The 27,835-nt window shown below is 44.1% G+C and overlaps 1 protein-coding gene across 1 annotated transcript in view; it reads left to right on the forward strand.

Annotated features, from left to right (window-relative positions):
- The first annotated feature begins 5,134 nt into the window (after positions 1-5,134).
- The window catches only part of DNTTIP2 (deoxynucleotidyltransferase terminal interacting protein 2), a 59,046-nt gene continuing 36,345 nt past the window's right edge, over positions 5,135-27,835 (forward strand). Inside the window, exons 1-2 of the mRNA XM_069240972.1 lie at positions 5,135-5,289; positions 24,131-26,022. Of these exons, the coding sequence (XP_069097073.1) occupies positions 5,224-5,289; positions 24,131-26,022 (1,958 nt within the window). The 5' untranslated portion in view covers positions 5,135-5,223. The remainder of the gene's footprint in view (positions 5,290-24,130; positions 26,023-27,835) is intronic.

Consider the following 27,835-nt stretch of genomic DNA (forward strand, 5'->3'; position numbering starts at 1 on the left):
AGGTCTGTTTTCTGTGATGTGTCCACGTTGCGCTTTGGGGCGTTTCCTGTCGCGGGCGCTAGGCCTACCCACACAAGTGAGGTATCATTTTTATCGGGAGACGTGGGGGAACGCTGGGTGGAAGGAAATTTGTGGCTCCTCTCGGATTCCAGAACTTTCTGCCACAGAAATGTGAGGAACATGTGTTTTTTTAGCCAATTTTTGAGCTTTGCAAAGGATTCTGGGTAACAGAACCTGGTCCGAGCCCCGCCAGTCACCCCTCCTTGGATTCCCCTAGGTCTCTAGTTTTCAGAAATGTACAGGTTTGGTAGGTTTCCCTAGGTGCCGGCTGAGCTAGAGGCCAAAATCTACAGGTAGTCACTTCGCAAAAAACACCTCTGTTTTCTTCCAAAATTTTGGTGGTGTCCACGTTGCGCTTTGGGGCGTTTCCTGTCGCGGGCGCTAGGCCTACCCACGCAAGTGAGGTATCATTTTTATCGGGAGACTTGGGGGAACGCTGGGTGGAAGGAAATTTGTGGCTCCTCCCAGATTCCAGAACTTTCTGCCACAGAAATGTGAGGAACATGTGTTTTTTTAGCCAATTTTTGAGCTTTGCAAAGGATTCTGGGTAACAGAACCTGGTCCGAGCCCCGCCAGTCACCCCTCCTTGGATTCCCCTAGGTCTCTAGTTTTCAGAAATGCACAGGTTTGGTAGGTTTCCCTAGGTGGCGGCTGAGCTAGAGGCCAAAATCTACAGGTAGGCACTTTGCTAAAAACAGGTCTGTTTTCTGTGATGTGTCCACGTTGCGCTTTGGGGCATTTCCTGTCGCGGGCGCTAGGCCTACCCACACAAGTGAGGTATCATTTTTATCGGGAGACGTGGGGGAACGCTGGGTGGAAGGAAATTTGTGGCTCCTCTCGGATTCCAGAACTTTCTGCCACAGAAATGTGAGGAACATGTGTTTTTTTAGCCAATTTTTGAGCTTTGCAAAGGATTCTGGGTAACAGAACCTGGTCCGAGCCCCGCCAGTCACCCCTCCTTGGATTCCCCTAGGTCTCTAGTTTTCAGAAATGTACAGGTTTGGTAGGTTTCCCTAGGTGCCGGCTGAGCTAGAGGCCAAAATCTACAGGTAGTCACTTCGCAAAAAACACCTCTGTTTTCTTCCAAAATTTTGGTGGTGTCCACGTTGCGCTTTGGGGCGTTTCCTGTCGCGGGCGCTAGGCCTACCCACGCAAGTGAGGTATCATTTTTATTGTGAGACTTGGGGGAACGCTGGGTGGAAGGAAATTTGTGGCTCCTCCCAGATTCCAGAACTTTCTGCCACAGAAATGTGAGGAACATGTGTTTTTTTTAGCCAATTTTTGAGCTTTGCAAAGGATTCTGGGTAACAGAACCTGGTCCGAGCCCCGCCAGTCACCCCTCCTTGGATTCCCCTAGGTCTCTAGTTTTCAGAAATGTACAGGTTTGGTAGGTTTCCCTAGGTGCCGGCTGAGCTAGAGGCCAAAATCTACAGGTAGTCACTTCGCAAAAAACACCTCTGTTTTCTTCCAAAATTTTGGTGGTGTCCACGTTGCGCTTTGGGGTGTTTCCTGTCGCGGGCGCTAGGCCTACCCACGCAAGTGAGGTATCATTTTTATCGGGAGACTTGGGGGAACGCTGGGTGGAAGGAAATTTGTGGCTCCTCCCAGATTCCAGAACTTTCTGCCACAGAAATGTGAGGAACATGTGTTTTTTTAGCCAATTTTTGAGCTTTGCAAAGGATTCTGGGTAACAGAACCTGGTCCGAGCCCCGCCAGTCACCCCTCCTTGGATTCCCCTAGGTCTCTAGTTTTCAGAAATGCACAGGTTTGGTAGGTTTCCCTAGGTGGCGGCTGAGCTAGAGGCCAAAATCTACAGGTAGGCACTTTGCTAAAAACAGGTCTGTTTTCTGTGATGTGTCCACGTTGCGCTTTGGGGCGTTTCCTGTCGCGGGCGCTAGGCCTACCCACACAAGTGAGGTATCATTTTTATTGGGAGACGTGGGGGAACGCTGGGTGGAAGGACATTTGTGGCTCCTCTCAGATTCCAGCACTTTCTGCCACAGAAATGTGAGGAACATGTGTTTTTTAGCCAATTTTTGAGCTTTGCAAAGGATTCTGGGTAACAGAACCTGGTCCGAGCCCCGCCAGTCACCCCTCCTTGGATTCCCCTAGGTCTCTAGTTTTCAGAAATGTACAGGTTTGGTAGGTGTCCCTAGGTGCCGGCTGAGCTAGAGGCCAAAATCTACAGGTAGTCACTTCGCAAAAAACACCTCTGTTTTCTTCCAAAATTTTGGTGGTGTCCACGTTGCGCTTTGGGGCGTTTCCTGTCGCGGGCGCTAGGCCTACCCACGCAAGTGAGGTATCATTTTTATCGGGAGACTTGGGGGAACGCTGGGTGGAAGGAAATTTGTGGCTCCTCCCAGATTCCAGAACTTTCTGCCACAGAAATGTGAGGAACATGTGTTTTTTTTAGCCAATTTTTGAGCTTTGCAAAGGATTCTGGGTAACAGAACCTGGTCTGAGCCCCGCCAGTCACCCCTCCTTGGATTCCCCTAGGTCTCTAGTTTTCAGAAATGCACAGGTTTGGTAGGTTTCCCTAGGTGGCGGCTGAGCTAGAGGCCAAAATCTACAGGTAGGCACTTTGCTAAAAACAGGTCTGTTTTCTGTGATGTGTCCACGTTGCGCTTTGGGGCGTTTCCTGTCGCGGGCGCTAGGCCTACCCACACAAGTGAGGTATCATTTTTATCGGAAGACGTGGGGGAACGCTGGGTGGAAGGAAATTTGTGGCTCCTCTCAGATTCCAGAACTTTCTGCCACAGAAATGTGAGGAACATGTGTTTTTTTAGCCAAATTTTGAGGTTTGCAAAGGATTCTGGGTAACAGAACCTGGTCCGAGCCACACAAATCACCCCATCTTGGATTCCCCTAGGTCTCTAGTTTTCAGAAATGCACAGGTTTGGTAGGTTTCCCTAGGTGGCGGCTGAGCTAGAGGCCAAAATCTACAGGTAGGCACTTTGCTAAAAACAGGTCTGTTTTCTGTGATGTGTCCACATTGTGCTTTGGGGTGTTTCCTGTCGCGGGCGCTAGGCCTACCCACACAAGTGAGGTATCCTTTTTATCGGGAGACGTGGGGGAACGCTGGGTGGAAGGAAATTTGTGGCTCCTCTCAGATTCCAGAACTTTCTGCCACAGAAATGTGAGGAACATGTGTTTTTTTAGCCAAATTTTGAGGTTTGCAAAGGATTCTGGGTAACAGAACCTGGTCCGAGCCACACAAATCACCCCATCTTGGATTCCCCTAGGTCTCTAGTTTTCAGAAATGCACAGGTTTGGTAGGTTTCCCTAGGTGGCGGCTGAGCTAGAGGCCAAAATCTACAGGTAGGCACTTTGCTAAAAACAGGTCTGTTTTCTGTGATGTGTCCACATTGCGCTTTGGGGTGTTTCCTGTCGCGGGCGCTAGGCCTACCCACACAAGTGAGGTATCATTTTTATCGGGAGACGTGGGGGAACGCTGGGTGGAAGGAAATTTGTGGCTCCTCTCAGATTCCAGAACTTTCTGCCCCAGAAATGTGAGGAACATGTGTTTTTTTAGCCAAATTTTGAGGTTTGCAAAGGATTCTGGGTAACAGAACCTGGTCCGAGCCACACAAATCACCCCATCTTGGATTCCCCTAGGTCTCTAGTTTTCAGAAATGCACAGGTTTGGTAGGTTTCCCTAGGTGGCGGCTGAGCTAGAGGCCAAAATCTACAGGTAGGCACTTTGCTAAAAACAGGTCTGTTTTCTGTGATGTGTCCACGTTGCGCTTTGGGGCGTTTCCTGTCGCGGGCGCTAGGCCTACCCACACAAGTGAGGTATCATTTTTATCGGGAGACTTGGGGGAACATAGAATAGCAAAACAAGTGTTATTGCCCCTTGTCTTTCTCTACATTTTTCCCTTCCAAATGTAAGACAGTGTGTAAAAAAGACGTCTATTTGAGAAATGCCCTGTAATTCACATGCTAGTATGGGCACCCCGGAATTCAGAGATGTGCAAATAACCACTGCTTCTCAACACCTTATCTTGTGCCCATTTTGGAAATACAAAGGTTTTCTTGATAGCTATTTTTTACTCTTTATATTTCAGCAAATGAATTGCTGTATACCCGGCATAGAATGAAAACCCACTGCAGGGTGCAGGTCATTTATTGGCTCTGGGTACCTAGAGTTCTTGATGAACCTACAAGCCCTATATATCCCCGCAACCAGAAGAGTCCAGCAGACGTAACGGTATATTGCTTTCGAAAATCTGACATTGCAGGAAAAAGTTACAGAGTAAAACTTAGAGAAAAATTGATGTTTTTTTCACCTCAATTTCAATATTTTTCTTTTTCAGTTGTTATTTTCTGTAGGAAACCCTTGTAGGATCTACACAAATTACCCCTTGCTGAATTCAGAATTTTGTCTACTTTTCAGAAATGTTGCGGTTTATGGGATCCAGCGTTGGTTTCATGCCCATTTCTGTCACTGACTGGAAGGAGGCTGAAAGCACAAAAAATCGTAAAAATGGGGTATGTCCCAGTAAAATGCCGAAATTGGGTTGAAAAATTGGGTTTTCTGATTCAAGTCTGCCTGTTCCTGAAAGCTGGGAAGCTGGTGATTTTATCACCGCAAACCCTTTGTTGATGCCCTTTTCAGGGAAAAAACCACAAGCCTTCTTCTGCAGCCCATTTTTCCAATTTTTTTAAAAAAAATGAAATTTTCACTGTTTTTTGGCTAATTTCTTGGCCTCCTTCTGGGGAACCCACAAAGTCTGAGTACCTCTAGAATCCCTAGGATGTTGGAAAAAAAGGACGCAAATTTGGCATGGGTAGCTTATGTGAACAAAAAGTTATGAGGGCCTAAGCGCGAACTGCTCCAAATAGCCAAAAAAAGGCTCGGCACAGGAGGGGGAAAAGGCCTGGCAGCAAAGGGGTTAATGTCTGGCAAAACTGATCAGTTTCAAGCCCGGACTAGAGCTCATGCAACGGCTGTTCACACATTTCAAATGACTATTTACCAGGAGCAGGAAAAAAAACAGGCGTAACGACTATTTACAGGTAATGGCTGACGTGCCGCGTGATGACGATTTTATACGTCGACGGCGGATGGTGATTTACGCAGGGTGAATTTCATGCTGGGAAGAATGGTGCTATTGGAGCATGTGTCCAGAAAACGTCGTTAGTGGGAGGAGCCGGGTGTAAAACATGGTCGCCACCAGGAGAGGTACTGTGATCGAGCCATCTGTTGAAGTAGAAGATTCGGGAGCCCAGGTATTGGATGAAGAAGCCCTTTATAGCACGCGTTTACCCCCTTTTTAGCAGCTCAAATGCCGGTGCGAATTATGGATGAAAATAGATAAAGTTCGGGCACGTAGAGCGGGTAACTCCCGATGGCTTCTTACACGTGGATCATTTGCTTTTAAAGGTTTGCTGATCATCACGTACAGTCTGCATAAAGTGGGAAACTAGAAAACTCTGCCTAAAGTGGAAACTAGAAAACTCTTGTGCGGGATTGTCGAATAGACTGCGCCTGCTAGTAGACTTTCGGATTCACAAGGTCCCAAGGAGTCCCACAGTGTGTGAGATCTTTTACTGTCAGTTCGGACTTCTTGGGCAACAGCAAATAGTTTATTCGATTTGAGCCCCCGTTTACATTTTCTAAATTCAATCGTACATGCCTGCTTATGTTATGTTTAAGACTCGCACGACCTAGGGTCTAATTGCAGACCGAATGCTTCCCACTCACTTATCGTGGTTGCCTTGCCAGATATATCCTGTTGGTCAGTTGTAGATCTGAGAAGTTTCCAGCTGCCTATGTAGTGGTGATTCTGCCCCGTAAAAAGAACTCTAGGTTTTTAGAACTCAAGACTGTATGCTCACTTTTTGAGCAGACAGTTATAATTTGACTAGTTCTCTCAGCATGTTCCATTTTATGTAACTGGGTCATGCACCTTGTTTTGCTGTTATTTGTTTTATGTAATAACTACAGATATCGAGGTCGTATTCTGGTTATTTTATTTCGTGTGGTAAGGCAACGCGTAGATATCAGTATTATTTTGTAAAATAAACAAGACCGGTTATTTGTTTATGACTTTTGACCAGATCAGACGTGGAAAGCTATACATGTGTTGTTTATAAAAGTAATAATTCTAGTGGCGTTCCCCAATTTAATCGCTATCAGTAGAAATGAAATATGCCCAGAGAAGTATTTCCAGTGCCAGATGGGACCTTAACAGCGTGCTTCTGTGGCACTTTCCCAATTTCAGAACAGCAGTGGCTAATTTTCCAGGAGCACGACATCAGAAAGCACGAGACTTTTATTTTTTTTAGAGACCGGCGAAGCTTCACAGACTCACTGGCAAAGCCAGATCCTGCCCTACCGCTTTTCTAGTGCTTTTGTAGGTCTTGTCTACTGGTAACTTTTAGCCATTCAGAAGGCAAAAGCTTACTCTGAGCTACGCGAAAAACTTACAGTGGGCGTTGGACCCACCTATTGCTTACCATTGGTTTCCCTTGTTGTACTTGTGTACATGCTTTTTGAGGTTGACTGCAAGATGCGGATGAGCGATGTCGCATGTGACGATCTGTTGTTTATTTAAATAAAAAAAATTCTAAAAAGGGTATTTGTTAGCCCCCCTAATGCCTAGTGGTGCTTTTAGCTGACCTAGTACTTACCGTGGGTTGGCTTTATCAGTACTCTTATTTCCTTGCTACTCATTGATCGGTGTGTCACTTTCACTTTGTTCTCTCTGTGCAATGGAGCTAGGATCAAGTCTAGCTCCATTGCACAGAGAGAACAAAGTGAAAGTGACACACCGATCAATGAGTAGCAAGGAAATATCTATATATCTATATCAGAATCTATATTACTTTTGTTTCCATGCTTTGCAATTTGAATGATGCCCTTGAAAATCCTATTTATACGTTCCACTACAGCATTCCCCCTGGGATGATATAAAGCTGTAAACCTTTGTTCAATACCAGTGATTTTAGCAAAAGTTTTCATTTCCTCAGATTTAAATTGAACACCATTGTCCGTCAATAAAATTCTGGGAAATCCTTCCCTCAAAAATATTTCCTCCAAAAAATTAATCACTGCCTTGGTATCAATTTTTTGTAACACAGAAAATTAAATCCACCTTGAAAACAAATCAACTAAAACCACAATAAACTTTGAAGTCCCATCATGCCACGTAATAGGACCCATAATGTCTAAAGCAACTTCTTCCCATGGTATATTAGGACAACTTGAAGAAGAAATTGGCGGGTTAAGTGTCTTTTGAGATTTGTCACTATTCTCACACTCCATGCAGTGTAGTGATGTATTGGTTTGTATGTAAAAGAAGAATGCTATGACATCAGGGGCAGTGGAATGTTGGGGCAGTGGAATGTTGGGGCAGGCTGTGACTGGGGATTGGAATGTTTTCATATGAAAGGTTGGAGTTGTGCCGGTTTGGGGATGGCGAGCACATGTATCTCTGTCTGTACATTATAACTGGAAATAAACTTGTAAGGAAAGAACAAGAAGAGCCAGTGTACTTACTTCACATGGCGACGAGGATGGGATTGTAAAGCAGCAAGCATTGGACTAAGAAAACTGTATAGGTAGGCAACGCTACAGACATCAGACTGAGGATTGGAGAGCAGCTATTTTCGGACCTGCTTTGTTAAAGGCAACTTATTTTAAGCAAGTGAGGGAAGTTTTTTTTTTTATTATTATTTATTTATTTTTATTTTTCTCTTTCTCTAATACAGTTGCCGTTTGTTTATTTTGTTTGAGGCGCGTGTGTACTGCTCAAACGTTAGATTTTTCATCGCGTCGGTCCTCGCGTGCACCCCCGCATGGTTACTGGTTGCCTGGACAACATAATGCTTAATAACAATGTCTTGTGAACGTGCTGGTTCTTGCGCTGGAAGTTACATAGGAGCAGGAACAGCGCCCTTTTAATGTTAATTAGTACCAAGTACATGGTATTATTTTTACTATTCTTAACTTTTTAGCAACTTCATTGCTGAAGTTTATCCGGCACAAAGGAAAACTAACAGAAATTATTATAACAGAGATACATGTCTTGCTGAAGAAGTAAGCTAAAGAGTTATATTTTACAGCTATAATTTTTAGTACACTATGTCTTCGAGTGGAGATTCTTCTGGTACAGGGACGTCGCTTTCTTTGCAGTTGGGTACACCAAAGGAATTTTTAGCATCTCCTGGTGAACCAGCTGTACAATGGAAGAAGTGGAAGGAATATTTTTTGAATTACATAGCAAACTTAGAAGATTGCAATGGTTTAATCTCTGCTGAAAGAAAAAAAAGGATCTTAATGCACTGTTTAGGCCCTGAAGGTCTTTGTATTTACAATCAACTACAAAAACACGATAGAGGCGATGAAGATGTGTTTCAAAGTGCTATTTTGGACTTAAATGATCATTTTTCTCCTGCTGTTTGCATTGCGGTTACTCGTCACGCATTTTTCCATAGGAAACAAGAGAAACGCGAGGACATAGAGAGCTATGTTTCTGCTTTAAAACATTTAGCTAGCTCATGTAGGTTTGCTGGTCTACATGATGAACTGGTACGGGACCAGATTGTAATGTATACTAAAAACAAATCTATTCAAGAGAGGTTGTGGATTGAAGGCGAATCCAGTCTAAAGGATATTATTGCTTTAGTGAAGAAAGCGGAATTATCCGAAAGATGTGCGAAAATCACTTTGGCACAGGATAAGAACTTTGAAGAAGTTGTTGCCAAAGTTAGTGATCGCAAGCACAACAAATGGTCCATGGAAAAGCGGGATAATGACTTTAAAAAAGAGAAAAATCAAACTTTTGCAAAGAATCAAAAATATAACATGTCTGATCGATCCAGAAATGAGTGTTTCCGTTGCGGGAGTTCCTTTCATTCTGCAAAATTGGATGGGTGTCCAGCTAAAAATGCTAAGTGTTTGGAATGTGGAATTGTAGGCCATTTTGCTAGGGTGTGCAAGAAGAAACAAATGAAGAAAGTGAACAATAAAGTGGCCTGCATTAAGGAAGTGGTGGAAGACTGTTCTGATGACAGTGATGAAGACGTAAATTATAAACTGAGGGGTCACAAAACTGTGGTTTTGAACATTTCAGGACAAACGTCAAACAAACCCTTGTGTTGGGTATCATTTGGGGGAGTTATGCTGCAGGTGGCAGCAGACTCTGGTTCCCCATACAGTATTGTTTCAGAATGCACATGGCAAAAGCATTTTGTTCATAGTTTAGGAGAACATTTAGAAACCTCTGACATTTCGCCTGAAAGTTACACTGGTGATAGAATAGATATTATTGGTTTTAGATTGCTGGTATTCAAATTTAAGCAAAGACAAGCAGTATGTAAATTATATGTGGATAAGGATGGTCCGTCGGTATTAGGCTGGAAAGACCAAAAGAAACTGCATATTGTGCTTGATCCTAACAGTGTAGAGCAAGTCTTAGTAATATGTGATGAAGAAGACACAAAAAAATGGGTCACAGAAGAGTTTCCAGGAGTGTTCAATGGGCAAGTAGGTCAACTGAAAGGCTTTATACATCAGATTAGACTCAAAAAGGATGCCAAACCAAAAATTCATAAGGTACGGAATATTCCGTTTATTGTCAGGGAAGAGGTAAAAAAAAGAGTTGGACAGGTTACAAAATTCACAGATTATAGAACCAGTTGAAGCTTCTGAGTGGGTTTCACCTTTGGTTGTTGCACGTAAAGCTAATGGCAAAGTGCGTTTGTGTGTGGATTTGAGAGGTTTGAACAATAATATCATAGTAGATCAGTTTCCTTTGCCTCGTATTGATGAGATGTTGTCTGCCACGAGAGATGCTAAATGGTTTTCCACTTTGGACTTGTCGTCTGCTTACCACCAGGTTAGGTTGGACTATCCTAGCAGACATCTTACAACTTTTTGTACACCATGGGGTTGTTTTCGTTTCAAACGTATGCCATTTGGTTTGGCGTCGGCGGCTGCCGTCTTTCAAAGGTTGATGGCGCAGTTATTTGGACATTTGCCTAATGTTACATTCTTTCAGGATGATATTTTAGTTATGGGAAGTAGCAAGAAACATCATGATAAGGAATTGAGGAATGTTTTGAACATCTTACAAGAAAAAGGTCTGACCGCAGAGATCAGTAAATGTAGGTTTGCACAGAGAAAAGTGACGTATTTAGGACATGAGATTGACCATGAAGGCATAAGACCTAAAAAAAAGTTGGTGGAAGCTATTAAGAATGCCCCATGCCCCACATCTAAAGATGATTTGAGATCCTTTTTAGGTCTAGCCGAGTTTTATTCGAAATTTGTAGAACATTTTTCAGCTAAAACCTACCAAATGAGACTGTTACTAAAAAACAAAGTGAAATTTGAATGGAATGTAAGTTGTCAGAAAGCTTTTCAGGAAATTAAGAATGCAATTGTGAGTGCTCCAATGTTGCATGGGTACGATCCAAAAGCTTGTTCTATTATCACTACGAATGCAAGTGGTAAGGGCCTTGGTAGTGTATTAACACAGAGTTACAATGTGGGTAAAGAATATGTGGTTGCATTTGCATCCCGTTCTTTGTCTCCCACAGAGGAAAAATATTCTGTAATAGAGAGAGAAACTTTGGCATGTGTATGGGCATTAGAACACTTTCGGAAATTTGTTTGGGGGCAAAAATGCATCATACGGACTGACCATAAGCCTCTTACTAAATTGTTAACTACAGAAGGTTTATGTAGAGCATCTGCGAGAATAGCTAGACTATCTATGAGACTACAAGATTTCTTATATGAAGTGCAGTATGTTCCTGGGGTAAAAAATGTTACTGCAGATTTTTTAAGTAGAATGTCCTTACCTTTAAGAGAGTTGGATCAACATCCATGGAATGACTGGTGTGTAGCTGGTGTGTTTGATGAGAATACTTTAAGCTCATTGCAAAAAGAAGAATGGATCATGGAGTATGAGAAAGACGAAGTGTTAAACTGAAGTTAAAAACAGTGATGTTCGGCTGGTATAATGACAAGAAAGTCAAAAGCAATGATATGTTAAGAGCTTTTTGGGAAGTGAGAGATGAATTGAGTATTGAAGGTGATTTTGTGTGTAGAGGTGGGAAGATTATTCCCCCCTGTGGTATTAGAAATAAACTTATCGCTATTGGACATGAAGGTCATTCAGGAATATCTCGCACCAAAAGAGGAATTAAAGTACTTTATTGGTGGCCAAAAATTGATGTAGAAATTGAGAGATATGTACGTGACTGCATGGAGTGTGAGAATAGTGACAAATCTCAAAAGACACTTAACCCGCCAATTTCTTCTTCAAGTTGTCCTAATATACCATGGACAGAAGTTGCTTTAGACATTATGGGTCCTATTACGTGGCATGATGGGTCTTCAAAGTTTATTGTGGTTTTAGTTGATTTGTTTTCAAGGTAGATTGAATTTTCTGTGTTACAAAAAATTGATACCAAGGCAGTGATTAATTTTTTGGAGGAAATATTTTTGAGGGAATGATTTCCCAGAATTTTATTGACGGACAATGGTGTTCAATTTAAATCTGAGGAAATGAAAACTTTTGCTAAAATGACTGGTATTGAACAAAGGTTTACAGCTTTATATCATCCCAGGGGGAATGCTGTAGTGGAACGTATAAATAGGATTTTCAAGGGCATCATTCAAATTGCAAAGCATGGAAACAAAAGTAATATAGATTCTGACTTAAGGAAAATGTTATGGGCTTATAGAGTGACACCTCATGAGACAATAGATCAAAGTCCGTTTGATATAATGCGAGGTAGAATTCCATTTTCGAAGATTAACCCTGGTTGGATGCAAAGAAGCAGACAAGTACTTTGGAGCAAAGAACATGTAAGAAAGTGCATAAAGAGTTCACAAGAAAAGAACAAGAAATATTTTAATAATAAATATGGTACTAAAGAAGCACATTTGAATGTGGGAGATTGGGTGAGAGTGAAATCCGTAAGGAAAGTGGCTAAAGGTGAGAGCAAGTTTGGCGAGCCTATAAGAATTAAGAAAGTGATGAGAAATACTGTCATTTTGGATGATGGCAGTGTATGTCACATGAGTCGCGTTGCTATTGCTAAGCCTTGCAAACAACAATTTGTGCAGTATGATTTGCTGGAAGGTAATAATAACAAATATTGGTGGTTGGAGTGTGATATTGATGGTAACAAAGATTCTAGAGTCATTGGGGAATTGGGAGCTAGGGGCTGTCAGGAAGGTGTCCAGACTCGTATTAATATGGGAGAATTTGAATGTAATGTGAATGAGCGTGAACAGAATAAAAATGTAGCTTGTGGTGAAGTGAAGAAAAGTTGTTTCGGCAGGGTTTTGAGAAAACCTAAGGTATTAGAAAATTTTGTGTGTGATTAAATAAAAATATATATTTTTATTTATATACATATTATAAAAAAAAATCTTGTTTTTATTTTATTTTTAAGGGAAGGGGATGTGTAGTGATGTATTGGTTTGTATGTAAAAGAAGAATGCTATGACATCAGGGGCAGTGGAATGTTGGGGCAGGCTGTGACTGGGGATTGGAATGTTTTCATATGAAAGGTTGGAGTTGTGCCGGTTTGGGGATGGCGAGCACATGTATCTCTGTCTGTACATTATAACTGGAAATAAACTTGTAAGGAAAGAACAAGAAGAGCCAGTGTACTTACTTCACCCCCCTAATGCCTAGTGGTGCTTTTAGCTGAACAAGTACTTACCGTGGGTTGGCTTTATCAGTACTCTTATTTCCTTGCTACTCATTGATCGGTGTGTCACTTTCACTTTGTTCTCTCTGTGCAATGGAGCTAGGATCAAGTAATTTTTGCTTTATTGGTGTTCTTTTGCTGTTGGCACCACATAAATAGTAAAACACAACTTCAGTTTCAGCTGTGCATCTTGTGCGAATGTCCCTAAATGTTTGCATTCGGTTTATTATAAAAGAAACACACGATGTGCCAGCTACACCAAATCTCAGAGATTAGTTTCTGTATTACAACAAACCATGGAGTTTAAAAAAAAATTATTTTACAACTGCAAGATTTGCTTTTCCTGTTTTGAAAAATATATATACATGTATGTAGCATGTAATATTTTCTTCATAACCGAACTGCGCCGACAGCACCAAAAGGTTGGCTTGTCATAAAAACTACGACTCACTGCGCAAAGTGCCCCACCTCCAGATACTCACTGTCACTTGTATTATCCGTTACACCAGAGGGCTTCAGACTCCTTTCCTCTGTGCCTCTTGAATGAAAATGTTTTGAAGTTGCCCCTCCCCCACCCCTCCCCCCCCCCCCCCCTGGGGAGTGGGCGGACCGATAACGGGGTGGGGATAATGAGATCATTTTAGGGTTGATTTTCTTTGGCTCGCAATTCACACTAAATGTAGGGGGAAAAAAAGCATCCAACTAGAACATAATTGACCAAAAACACTACTCACCGTAATTGGGATGCTTTAAGCCCCAGTGCAACTCCACCTGCTGCACTAATGATGGCTGTAGCCCTGAGAATCAGGTTACTTCCTCTTCTCTCACTCCTTCTCCACCATGTTTGGCCACCACTTCAATCTCTAAACAAGCCCGGTCTCTTTCTGAGGAAAAAATGAGCTATTGCGTGGTGTCCCGCCCCCCCCCCTTTTTTTTGGTTGCACCAAGGGAGGCATTTACCCTAATGCTAGCAAGGAAAATTAGCCCTCATGCCCACTTGTTAATGTAAAACATTAATTATTGTGATGCAGTGGGCCCCTAGGCACGTGTCACTGCACCTGTTTAATGATAGCTACTGCCTTGCTGTTGTCGCTGAGCTTTAAGAACATGGGCTCCCATCTTACACCATCCCACCCATCTATCTCACCTGTCTGGTGCCAAAATCGAGTTGTCTCCTCTGCGTCATTTTTCCTCTCCGTTTGGGCCATGGCTCAAAGAAACACTGGCACACAAGTATGCCAAGAAAAAAGTCTGTGTTGCTCTATCCCTTGTGAGCTGCTTTTCCCCTGGCACCCCACTTTTTTTTCCCCAATTAATTTTGCTTTGCTGTAACTGTATGATGCAAGTAAACCCTCTGCGGCAGTAAATTGAGCGCCTGTTGTAGCTGCTATGCTTCATGTGTGAAAATATAAAGTTGTAAGCATGACTTAATATTTTCGGATGACTCTTGTTTCACTGGCTTAGGCTGCAGACATTCTAGGTGCTCTGTTACGCTTTGATTCTTGCGTGACTTTGCTTACATTAACAAAGATGTTATCAGATCTTCAAGAATAGTTGCAAATAAAAACAATGTTATGCACTCTTTTAAAGTATTCATGCTTTCCTTCTGTGTCACATTGGTGGTTCTAATGCTCGTCCTCCAACATTTACTAAACAGTCATTATAGTAACATCTGCGATTTGCTGTGCTTAGATACTACAGGGAGTGCAGAATTATTAGGCAAATTAGTATTTTGACCACATCATCCTCTTTATGCATGTTGTCTTACTCCAAGCTGTATAGGCTCGAAAGCCTACTACCAATTAAGCATATTAGGTGATGTGCATCTCTGTAATGAGAAGGGGTGTGGTCTAATGACATCAACACCCTATATCAGGTGTGCATAATTATTAGGCAACTTCCTTTCCTTTGGCAAAATGGGTCAAAAGAAGGACTTGACAGGCTCAGAAAAGTCAAAAATAGTGAGATATCTTGCAGAGGGATGCAGCACTCTTAAAATTGCAAAGCTTCTGAAGCGTGATCATCGAACAATCGAGCGTTTCATTCAAAATAGTCAACAGGGTCGCAAGAAGCGTGTGGAAAAACCAAGGCGCAAAATAACTGCCCATGAACTGAGAAAAGTCAAGCGTGCAGCTGCCACGATGCCACTTGCCACCAGTTTGGCCATATTTCAGAGCTGCAACATCACTGGAGTGCCCAAAAGCACAAGGTGTGCAATACTCAGAGACATGGCCAAGGTAAGAAAGGCTGAAAGACGACCACCACTGAACAAGACACACAAGCTGAAACGTCAAGACTGGGCCAAGAAATATCTCAAGACTGATTTTTCTAAGGTTTTATGGACTGATGAAATGAGAGTGAGTCTTGATGGGCCAGATGGATGGGCCCGTGGCTGGATTGGTAAAGGGCAGAGAGCTCCAGTCCGACTCAGACGCCAGCAAGGTGGAGGTGGAGTACTGGTTTGGGCTGGTATCATCAAAGATGAGCTTGTGGGGCCTTTTCGGGTTGAGGATGGAGTCAAGCTCAACTCCCAGTCCTACTGCCAGTTCCTGGAAGACACCTTCTTCAAGCAGTGGTACAGGAAGAAGTCTGCATCCTTCAAGAAAAACATGGTTTTCATGCAGGACAATGCTCCATCACACGCGTCCAAGTACTCCACAGCGTGGCTGGCAAGAAAGGGTATAAAAGAAGGAAATCTAATGACATGGCCTCCTTGTTCACCTGATCTGAACCCCATTGAGAACCTGTGGTCCATCATCAAATGTGAGATTTACAAGGAGGGAAAACAGTACATCTCTCTGAACAGTGTCTGGGAGGCTGTGGTTGCTGCTGCACGCAATGTTGATGGTGAACAGATCAAAACACTGACAGAATCCATGGATGGCAGGCTTTTGAGTGTCCTTGCAAAGAAAGGTGGCTATATTGGTCACTGATTTGTTTTTGTTTTGTTTTTGAATGTCAGAAATGTATATTTGTGAATGTTGAGATGTTATATTGGTTTCACTGGTAATAATAAATAATTGAAATGGGTATATATTTTTTTTTGTTAAGTTGCCTAATAATTATGCACAGTGATAGTCGCCTGCACACACAGATATCCCCCTAACATAGCTAAAACTAAAAACAAACTAAAAACTACTTCCAAAAATATTCAGCTTTGATATTAATGAGTTTTTTGGGTTCATTGAGAACATGGTTGTTGTTCAATAATAAAATTAATCCTCAAAAATACAACTTGCCTAATAATTCTGCACTCCCTGTATGGCCCTCATTACAACCCTGGCGGTCAGTGTTAAAGCGGCGGTAATACCGCCAACAGGCCGGCGGGAAAAAAATGAAATCACGACCATGGTGAAAACCACCAACATAGACATCCACTTTAACACTCCGACCGCCAGGGCGGTAGAAACAAACACTGCAGCGGTAACCGCCAACAGACAGGCGTAGGACAAAGTACCGCCCACTGTATTTCAACACGTCTATCCGCCACCTTTTCCGGGGCGGAACCAACGCTATCAAAAGCACAGCGGAAACAGTACACAGAAGGGAAAACACTCAACTCTCGACTCCCAACAAGGAACCAGGAAGCCATGGAGCCTGTACTACAGGTGTTACCAATGCTGCTCTCCCTCCTGCTCTATCAGAAGCAGTACAGATGCCGTCGACGATCACGGTGAGTACTGCACCTACAACACAGGGGAGTGGGGGAGGGAAAAGAGAGTGACACACACATGCACACACTCAACACGCAATACCCCCACCCTCGCCCACAACAACATACACACTCCATCCTTGGACGACTGACCACTGGGGATGGTAGCCATGTCAGCTGTAGTGCCACTGTCCGAGCACATCGCGGGCTTGGTGGCGGTGCTTGCGGTGGTGTCTGTGGCAGCAGTGCTGGCGGTGGTGCATGGGTCAGCACCTGCTGAGGGACACAGCAGGACGTCTCCTGCTGCCTTGGATGGCTGTCCACCGGGGAAGATGCAGGGGACGGTCGCCGAGGCTGTAGAAGTGCCGGTTGCGGTGCTGGTGGTGGGGCAGCTTGTGGTGTTCGCCGCCATACAGGTTGGTGTTGTCGTGGACAGAAGGGGTGACACTGGTCCCTCAGTCAGTGCAACAGTTCCCTGACCTGCTCTTCTGCTTTTGTCCCTTCCCCCACCTTTGATGGTGCCGCAGGTGTCTTGCACTATCCTCTCTTTTTTTTTTTTTTACAGAGCCCTTGGTGGCTGGTAGGTGTGGCTTCTCCCTCCGGCGCAGGTCCTCCCATCTTTTACGGCAGTGAGTGCTCTGTCTGTGGTAGACCCCCAGGGTCCGGACGTCCTTGGCGATGGCACGCCAAATAACCTTCTTCTGACGCACATACACACACCATCCGCACATGCGGGCCTCTGTCTCTCTCCCCCCCCCTCGCCCCAATGTATCTTCCATCCACACCACTGAAAACAGGCATTGCCCATGCAGCATGCTTACAGTGTACTCACCTGTTTGTCTGGAGGGCCGTACAGTTGCGTGTACTGGGGAGGACCCCATCCACTAGTTTCTCCAACTCCTCTGAAGTGAAGGCAGGGGCCCTTTCCCTGAGACACTAGCCATTGTCTCTTCCAGACTGAGGTCACAGCAGCACTTGCAGTGTAGGTCCTCTCCTGTTGAAGGTCAGGTATCAAGTGAGTGAACAGACAGAAAATGGCGGTCACGTCCGCGGTGGTGCGTACCGTCACCGCCGGCATACATTGTCATTGGCTCCTGGGACCCATAGGGCCCAATGTTAACCAATGCAGAATTGCGCAGCGGTCATCGACCGCCCACCGCGACAGTGTACAACGCCAGCGCAGTTACCTCATTTCCCCTTGTCCCACCTTACAGGTCAGGCAGCCGCCATTTCAGGGGGCCACATGGGATGGATAAAAATTGCGTCACACCTACCTAGGCCGGGAATACAGACAGATACCGGCATATTGTGGATTACAAACGTTTCTGCAAATAACACATTGTGATACCTCCGTGTTGGATGACTCTCTGCTCGCTGTTCTCCTCCATAGGGCACGTCTGCAGGGGCAGGTGATGAGATGCGGCATCCTCCGGTGTACAGACCCCTGGTGGACCTGTCGACAATGGAAGAGAAACACATCATAATCACATACAGACTTGATCGTGCCACAGTCCTGGAACTGTGTGCCCAGTTGGAGCCAGACCTGGTGTCAGGTATCCGCCATCGCACAGGAATCCCCCCTCTAGTGCAAGTCCTGTCTGTACTCCACTTCCTGGCCAGTGGGTCTTTTCAAACAACAGTGGCCATTAGCATCAGGGATGTCCCAGTCAACGTTCTCCAAAGTGTTGTCCAGAGTGTTATCTGCCCTGCTGAAACACATGCGCAGCTACATCCTCGTTTTCCCGCAGGTGGAGGATTTGCCCACAGTGAAAGGTGACTTCTATGCCCTGGGACGTATCCCCACATCATTGGTGCCATTGATGGTACACATGTGGGATTTTTACCCCACCCCCCTTGCAGGAATGAACAGGTGTACAGAAACCGTAAAAGCTACCATTCAATGAATGTGCAGATGGTGTGTTTGGCAGACCAGTACATCTCCCATGTGAATGCCAAGTATCCTGGCTCTGTGCATGACGCTTACATTTTGAGGAATAGAAGCATCCCTTATGTGATGGGGCAACTCCTGAGGCACCATCTGTGGCTAATAGGTGAGGCCAAGGTCCCAATACAGTTGACATAGGTGTCTGGGTATGGAGTTGTCCCTAAGGGTTAGTGCGTGTTTAACAGTTGTCCCTCGACATTTGCAGGTGACTGGTTACCCCAACCTGTCATGGCTACTGGCACCAGTGAGGAATCCCAGGACAAGGGCAGAGGAACACTACAAAGAGGCACATGGGTGAACCAGGAGGATAATATAACGCACCTTTGGCCTCCTAAAGGCCAGATTCCGGTGCCTCCATCTGACAGGTGGTTCCCTATACTACTCACCGAAGAATGTGTGCCAGATAAACATGGCCTGCTGTATGCTGCACAACCTGGCTTTGCCACAACAGGTGCCTTTTCTGCAGGAGGATGGGCCAGATGGTGGTATTGTGGCAGCCTAAACAACATCATCATGCAAAATGTCCAGTGAGACACAGGTAAGAAGATGTAACTGCTTCCCACATCTCATACTATTGTTGGAGCTAGCATAAGTCTGTCATTTTCACTGAATGTATGGACACTGACTTGTCACTTTGACTTTCCATTTCACAGATCTGGGTCCCACTTTGTGCCCTCTATTATGCTTACTGCTGGCCTACAGCTGTGTTACATTGGTATTTGAGCAAGTAAATTGACATTGCTATATTCCATAGATATTGCAATTACACATTTGTGAAAGCACAGAATGACTCCAGATTGTTTTGCGATTGAAGTGTGTTTTATTTCTGTGCAAATAAGTGGAGGGGGTTGTAAAATGGGCTGGGGGGATGGTGGAGGTATGTCCATCGCAGAGTCCAGTCTATTTGTTTCACAGGTGCATTGTCCAAAGGGGCATAGGAAGTGGAGCAATGGCAGTTTAAGGATGGACAGGGTGACATAGTGGGACAGAAGAGTGACATTCAGGGGGGGGTCTTATTTCCTGCCGGGGCTCTTGGCAATGTTCTGTCTTGTTCCTGGATCTCAGGGACCGTTTGCGGGGTGGTTCTCCAGCTGCAGGGGGTGGGGTCCTGGTGGCCTGTTGTTCCTGTGGCAGGGCCTCCTGTCCACCAGCGGAGGTGGAGGGCTGTTCATCGTCCAGGCTAGTGTCCGGGGCCCGTTGGTGTACCACTGTGTCCCTCATGGTGTTGACAAGGTCTGCCAGCACTCCTGCAATGGTGACCAGGGTGGTGTTGATGGACTTCAAGTCCTTGCTGATTCCCCAGGTAGTGTTCCTCCTGCAGCCGCTGGGTCTCCTGAAACCTGGCCAGTACCGTGCCCATGGTCTCCTGGGAATGGTGGTAAGCTCCCATGATGTTGGGGAGTGTCGGTTCCCAGTGCCTGTCCTCCCGCTGTCGCACAGCAGTCCTCCCAGCTTCCCTGTTATCCTGTGCCTCTGTCCCCTGAACAGTGTCCACTGCCCCCAGGTCCCTGATCGTCCTGTGTTAGTGGGATTGCCTGGGTTCCCTGTGGTGGTGGACACGCTGCTGATTGACGTGTCCTGGGACAGAGGGATGGGCCCGCTGGGTGGGTGCTCTGGTGGTGTTTCCTGAGGGGGGAGGTTCAGTGGTGGTTTGTGACACTGTCAGGGGAACCGACTGTCCTGAGATCCCTGATGGGCCGAGCTGGTCATCTTGATCCAGGCTTGCAGAGCTGCTGTCGTTACTGTGGGCCTCTTTTGTGGGGGGACTGGATATGTCTGGCACCTCCCGTCCGGTGACGTTGGGTATGGGTCCTGTTGGGGTGTAAATGCATAGTTATTGTACCTGTGTGTGCCATCTTGTGCAATGGATGAGTGACCCTCTACTCCTGTGCTTGCATTATTGCCGTGGCCCGTGTGTGATTGGTGATTTTGGGGCATGAGTGAGTCTCTCTACTGGACATGCTTTGGTGATGGGTGTCCATGCATTGGTGTTGGATGCAGGGCTTGGTTTTGGTATGTGTGGGTTGTGTTAGTGGGGTATCTGTGGGTTGTTGGGGTGATGGGTGTGAGGGTAAGGGTGGCTGTATGTGATGGCATGCAGAGGTGGGGTGGGGGGATAAAGTAGTAAAGATTTGCGTTACCAGAGTCCAGTCCGCCTGCTACTCCAGCGAGGCCCTCAGGATGCATAATTGCCAAGACTTGCTCCTCCGATGTTGTTAGTTGTGGGGGAGGAGGTGGTGGTCTGCCGCCAATCCTCTGTACAGCATTCTGTTGTCTGGATACCACGGAACATACCTTTCCCCCGTAGGTCATTCCACCTCTTCCTGATCTCATCCCGTGTTCTTGGATGCTGTCCCACTGCGTTAACCCTGTCGACAACTCTGTGCCATAGCTCCATCTTCCTTGCAATGGATGTCTGCTGCACCTGCGATCCGAATAGCTGTGGCTCTACCCAGACGATTTCCTCCACCATGACCCTGAGCTCCTCCTCAGAGAACCTGGGGTGTCTTTGTGGTGTGGGTGATGTGAGATGGTGTCTGTTGTGATGTGTGAGGGGATGTGTTAGTGTATGTTGTTTGAGGTGCATGGATGTTGTGTGTCTGTGGATGCTGGTGTTGTTTAGGTAGTCTCTCTGTGACCTTTCAAATTTTTTGTTGTGAGGGTTTGTGAGTGTGTGCTTTATATTGGATTGGGTGTGTGGGTGTGGTGTGTGTACGTGTATCAGGTGTGTGTGTATTTCGAATTGTCCAATGTGGCTGTGTTTTGTTAGTGTGTGTGTATATTGAGCGGGGCGATGTGTACCACCAATGGTTTACCGAGGTTGAATGACTGCCGCATTGATTCGCGGTCGTGATAGTGTGGGCGTATTCCTGTTGGCATGACGGTGTCGGTTTTGGTATCGCCAGTTTATCGCAGACCTTTGGTGTGGCGGACTTGTGTAGGTGTCTGTATTGTGGCGGATTCCAAGCTGTGGGTCGTAATACCTGTAGCGGAATTCCGCGGCCGGAGTGGTATGTTGGCGGTCTTCTGCACGGCGGAAAGCGAGATTTACCGCCAGGGTTGTAATGAGGGCCTATGTTTTTCTAGTGTAAATGACATTCAGGTGTCAACATTAGTAAACCTGAAGCTCCAGCTTTTAATGTACATTAATTGTTTTTGTCCAGGATAAGATGCTGAAAAAAAGGGAATGCAGACATGCCAGCTCCTGAATTTTGTTGGCATTTATTTATATATATATATATATATATATATACCTCTAACAACTCTAAATCACTTTTATAATTTTTAAGGAATCTCGCTTCTGGTGTTGGACTGCTAAGGATTGGCACATATTTTCAGTTCACTCCTGCTGGAGGAGAGCATCAGACTACTGTTCCCATTTGAAACTTAGAGTGGCTGTATTGAGGACTGGCACAGCATCTTTGAATTCCATTGTACGTCCTAAAACGGTATTGCACACCAGCTTGGTAGTTACAGGAGTCTTGAAGCTACAAGTCCCGATTACAGTAATGCTTTATATCACTGGTTCCCTCTGACACAGCTTTCTTTTACCTGGTACATTGCTTGTGGCATCGGAATGCTGGGGTTCACGTTTGGCACTTTGTGGACATATCCGTCAGTGTTCTGTATGAGAATATGTGGGATGCAGTAGGGTTGCATTATATTTTAGTAGACTGATTAATGCCAGTAAGACAGCTTTGCATGGAGTCTTGGGCTGTAGGGAGTTGGTGGAGACGTAGCTCACATGGTATGCCTCTAGTGCGCTCGCGTGACTCCACCCCCGGCACACTACAGTGGAGCAGATGGGCAGCGTTGGAATGGCGGCATTATGGCAGTTTGATGACTGCTCTCCTGAGGCTGTCAGCGTCCAAGGATGTGCTGAAGTTATGTGCTTCCTGGCTGGCTTGTGACGAAAAGACACGACAAAGCACAGACACCATCTGGTTCTTTGAGGGCCTGCCGAGGCAGCTTTCTGACCAAGCAAACACGCATGGAGAAGTGGGGAAACCGAGCTGTGTTCATCGGGCGGGCTCCCTCAGTTTACCCTGTTTCCCGTGGTAAGTGAGCATCGGCCACGAGTAGTCGTGGCGGGGGGTGCTCCTTACAGAGATTTAAGGGTTTTTTGGGTTATGCCCCTGGTGGCTCTAGGAGGTAGACCAGTCTCTTAAAGATGTGGTATCTGCATTCTAAGGCATCAGGAACTGTTAATAGTTTGCCAGCAGCCCAGAGACTTACGCGACGTGTGGCACAGGGACGGTTGCTGTGATGACCCGAAGGTACATGGGTCAGAGGGACGCCAATACAAGGGGAAATGGCAGAGGAAAGTTTGTCACCCAGCCAGGAGGGTCAGCAAGAGCAACTGGATGCTGCAGAGTCACATCTCCCTCTCAATGCCCACGGTGCCAGCCCAGTGCTGGTAGTTCAGCTCATTTATGAGCAAGTGAATGGTGGTAGTGAAGGAAACCTGGTACAATCTCTGGCAAGCAAGGATAGAGGGTCAGCACTTCTGTGATTAGCGAGAATACTAATACTGCAGCTAAAATTAAAGACTACCCCGTGTTTTGTAAGTAAGTGGCTAGTCTGCTTGATAAGGAGGGAACATTGATTCCAGAGCAAAACAAGTGGGAGGGAGCCAACAATACTATCACGGATTTGCCAGCGGCGAGTGTGTTTAGGGGATGCACCGGTTCGTGTATTGGAAAAGTTAGTCCTGCCAAACCAAACGGAAATTGCAGAGCTGAGAAAGCTTACAGAGGTACACGAATTAATGAAGCCCCCTTCCAGCCTTAGGGTCGGCCAGGGGTATCAAAGAAAGTTATGAGTGGGCCTCGGCAATGCAACCAGAGACCTATTAAATACTTTGTTCAAGACCGTTTTGCTGGAAATTAGACAGCCGAAGCAACAACAAGTTTGCGAGATAGTCTTTCATCAAGTAATTTTATCTAAAATTGGGCAGAGCCTCCCACCAATACCTCAGAGACTGGTGAAGGTGGGGAACAGAATCTCCAACCTAGAGGATAAGTTGCTGTCTGTGGGTAAATAAGTTTCTATTGATGAAAGGGAGATGCAACAACTAGAAAATAAACTAGATGAAATGGAAAATTATGCGTGACATAATATTAAAATTGCGAAGACGAAACACTCTTTGCTGTTTCAACACTGGTATTCTGCCTGTCAGTTTTCCGTTTTGGACCCAACATGCTTTAAAAGTGATTAGATAATGGTCTGCCACTACTCATGTATTTTACAACTTGCTTAATCATAAATTGAAACAAATGGCGAATGTTCTGTGGAAACAAACACTCTTCTTGTAAATTTAATCAGCATTACCATTTTTTTAAACATATATCCATCCATCCAAAGTGGCTACATTACTTTCCCTTGTTTAAACTAGACTGATTTTTTTCAGATTTCAGTTTGGTTAAATACTCCAATTTAAAAAGATTACATAGGGGTGGAATTAAGACCACCGCCCAGTTTGCTTGGACTCTCACTCTCTGAAAGAGAGTTGTCCCTACAACCTGTTCTGAGTTGTTAATGTGACTAATGAGTTTTCAATATGAAAAAACAAAATTCATCATTTAAGTGCAACGTCCACAAGGTGCAAAAAAAATTAATTTTGCAAGCCAGCGTTGATGTATGCTGCATTATACATGTTTAATGTAGTTCTGATGATGTGAAAACATGATTATTTATTTATTTAAATTCAGATGACCGTTTTAAAAGTAAACGTTGCTCAATTTAGGTTTTGTGATTAAACAAGTTAAGATTTAATGTGTTTCTTTGTTTTTGTTAAGCAAACATCTGCTGAATCAAGTGAAACGGTTTCCCAAAGACAAACAAGAGGAACCAAAGCAAGAGGAGCTAAAGCAACTTCTGAATCAGAAGTTGTCCAAGATGAGTTTGATTTTGAGAACAAACATGCCATTGAAACGCCACACAAAGCGAATACGCCCGAGCCTAATCTTGCCTTTAAAACAGGTTCGAAGAATCCTTCAAGTGGAGACACTCAGTCTGATGGAGAGGTCTCTGAAGCTGAATCCACAACATCCACACTCTCTGGACTTCAGGCTCCCCGTGTTAAAACAACAACACTTAATAGAAAAGTTATAGTGAGCTCTCAGAGAGACAATGTGCAAAAGGTAAGAAATACAAGGTCAGTTTCTGCATCTAAACACATCTCTGAATCACAAGAAGAAGCCGACATATCAGAAGCAGAATCCAGTTGTTCCATATCTGGGCGTACAAGAAGTCGGCAAAGAGTATCCAGGTTAAGAATAAACCCAGCTGTTGAGAGCCAAATTGAAGACATTTCAGACACAGAATCCTGCTGCTCAGTCATTTCTGCAGGCCAAGCTACTAAAAGAGTTACTAGGAGCAGAATCACAAAATCACAAGTGGATGCAGTTCCACTGGCGCAAGATTTTAACAGGGAGTCCACTCCAGAATGTCAAGTTGTAACGAAGAATAAAGCTGAAGACCTTTCTGATGCTGAATCCTGGTGCTCTGGCTATTCAACTGGCCCCACATTTAGTAGGGTGACTAGGGCTAAAATTCCAAACTCTCAGGCTGAGACTGTTCAACAGAAAAATGATTTGAATAAGGTGTGTATCTCTGAATGTAAAAAATTGAGCAAGAACAAACCTCTGGAGATTTCTGATTCAGAATCCTGGCGCTCTGAACTTTCCCCAGAAAGAACTGCCAGGAAGCTTACTAATATTAGTCCTGCAAAATCCCAGAATCGGACCCAACACAAGCCAATAATGAACTCTAAATTAGCAAGTCTAGAAAAAGCATCCTTGGATACCAATGTGGTATCGGTTGTTTCAACTAGTGTGTCACGCAGTGCGCAAAGTAAACCTTTCAACCAAATTAATAGTGAGTTGCAATCCAGGTCAGAAGTGGAATCGCAGGGTGATGAACTCCAAGAGGATGTAACTCTCAGAAGCCCTAATGTAACAGAAAAAAGACGTACTAGAGCCACATCTCGGAGCAAGCTAACTACACTGGGACAACTTGTGGACGAAAGTAAAGACGAGTCTATGTCTGAAGCATTAGAAAGTGAAAAAGATACCAATTTAAAAGCTACTCCGTGTAAAGATGTAGTTGAATGTCTTCCACAATATAAGACTGTTAAAGGATCCATTAACAAAAAAAAGGTATCTCCTAAAAAAGGAAACAAAAATGGTTTAGTGCCCCAGAAAATCGATACAGGACTGAACAATGATGATGACTGTGAAATTACTAACGTGATTGAATCACATCCTGCGAATACCGTAATTGAAAATGTACTTCATAGTACAAAGTTAAACAACAGAACTGAGCCTGTGGACAAACTCCGAAAAAATGATGGTTCTATTTTGCTGCTTACTAGTGATGATGAAGGGGAGATATCAGATACTGGTTCAAAAGAAGAAGACTTTGTTTGCCTTCTGGAGAGAAGTAGAAAAACCACATTTTCAACCCATCCTGTGGAAGATTCAGCCTTATCTGGAAATGAGATGTTTATTATTGACAAGGCACCTGGCCTGGGGTGTAATAAAAAATTCTACATAGATAAAGAAAAAGCACATGATAGTGAAATAGAAGTGGAGGAAGGGGAGTCTTTTCATGAGGAAGCTGATGATGAAGACAACTTTATTGATGAAGATGAAAGTGAAGAGATACTGCAGAAGCCAAAAGCAGGCTTGTAAGTACCCCCTTTTTAATGTTTTATAAAAATATTTTTATAGTGGTGATTAAAAACCTTAACCAGGTCTTCACTTCAAAAACTAGCTTCCTTTGTTTATAAATATTTATAATTAAAATCATTTTAACATTGATATTTCTTAGGCTACTAACTTAAAACGCATTAAATGAAAAACAGTTAGTTATTTTCTCATCTTATTGCCCAACACCTCTACTGCTTTCCCACTTAAGGGTGCACTTGAAACAGGTGAATACTAGGGACAGCAACACACAAACAAGAGTATGGGTTGATTTGAAATTTGGGTATCCAAACAGCAAAGTTAACAATGTCAAAATCCCCTTCCTCATTAACTGAATTGGGAAGGGTTGACATTTTATAAATGGCATTGCCCAGACTTAAAATGTCTCCAGTATAGCATAATTATAAGTATGACTAAGCCTGATTATAAATCAATAGTGGGCCTTCCAGAGTAGGGACGCCTGAAAAGGTTAGTGAACCTCCATAGAGTTTGCAACCATCTTCAGTTTGTTAGAGCCTCAGAGTTTCATGATTAGACACATGTAAACATTCTATAGAATAAACATCCTACTCCTTGCTCTTTCCTAAAATCCTTTCTTTCCTTTTTTGGCATTCATAGTTGGAATATCACGCTTTGGTTATGCGATCTCTGCTTTACAGTAATTTCTACAGTGACTTCAAATTGACAAAGGCTGCTCATCAACTAAGGGCTTATATGACTAATCAAGAAGAAAGAAAATACTATTCATTGATCAGGGCTCTTACCCATTCCCATGGTATAGCGTTGGTTTAATGGTATAGTGGAGGCTAGCCTCACAGGTCCACAATACGAGTGTTTTGTTTCTGAGTTTTGGGCCTCCCTACCATCTGTGTTTTTTTTTTTTTTTTTTTTTTAACTTCTGTATTCATTAGTTGAGAAGGTGCAGCACCTCGAGTCTAGGCAGACATGTAATCTCTCTACATCTCTTCTTAAGCATTAACACTGGCTGCAATATCTCTATGAACTTCATTTCATATTGGTTGAGGTAGCTTGAGAACCTCTCCATGTCTCCCACTACGTAGCATGCTAATTTAGAATATTTTGTAATATTTTCCAGTGTCTAACTTTAGCCATGATCGTCCCACCAGTAGCTGAAATGTTACATTCCTGCTTTGTTTTAGGGATGACCTCCCAGTCATCTGGTCTTTGTCCCAAGTATGCTGTCAATAGAAAGCCTACCATTTCTTTAATTGTGGCTAGGATCCATTTTCTAACATCCACACAAATATCTCGGGAACATCCTGTGCAATGTTCCTGTCTAGCATCGTATTCCATTTAATCATGAATTGTTTCACATGGATTAGGACTAATTTGGGTAACTTTGGCATGAAATCCTTAGTGCATTCATTTGTAGGAATGCACTTTATAGTTTATTTTTCCCTGGTATCAATACCAAGTGTCCTAATAGATTATACCTGAAACTGTCCTTCATCTTAAGTCAAATACGTCTTTACAGCTTTCAGATGAAGAGGTTGACCTTTTTTTGGTATAGGTTGACCAGGATCTTACATTCAATATCCCTCAATTACGTAAGTGTTGCTCCCTAGTGGTTGGGTGAATTCTTGATTTTTATTTTTATTTTTATACAGCAGTGCCATGGGGGGTGGGGGTGGGAGATATTGTTAGCACCTTCCTAAGGGATACTGTTTTTCCCTCCTCCAAAAAGGAACTGCTTACCTGGAAGTGGTACAAACTGTTTAGTCATCTTTTCTTGTGCAACCATATATGTCCATTAGGGTCCTTCCTTCCAGGGCA

Source organism: Pleurodeles waltl, chromosome 6 (genome assembly GCF_031143425.1).
Source record: "Pleurodeles waltl isolate 20211129_DDA chromosome 6, aPleWal1.hap1.20221129, whole genome shotgun sequence".
NCBI classification, from domain to species: Eukaryota; Metazoa; Chordata; class Amphibia; order Caudata; family Salamandridae; genus Pleurodeles; species Pleurodeles waltl.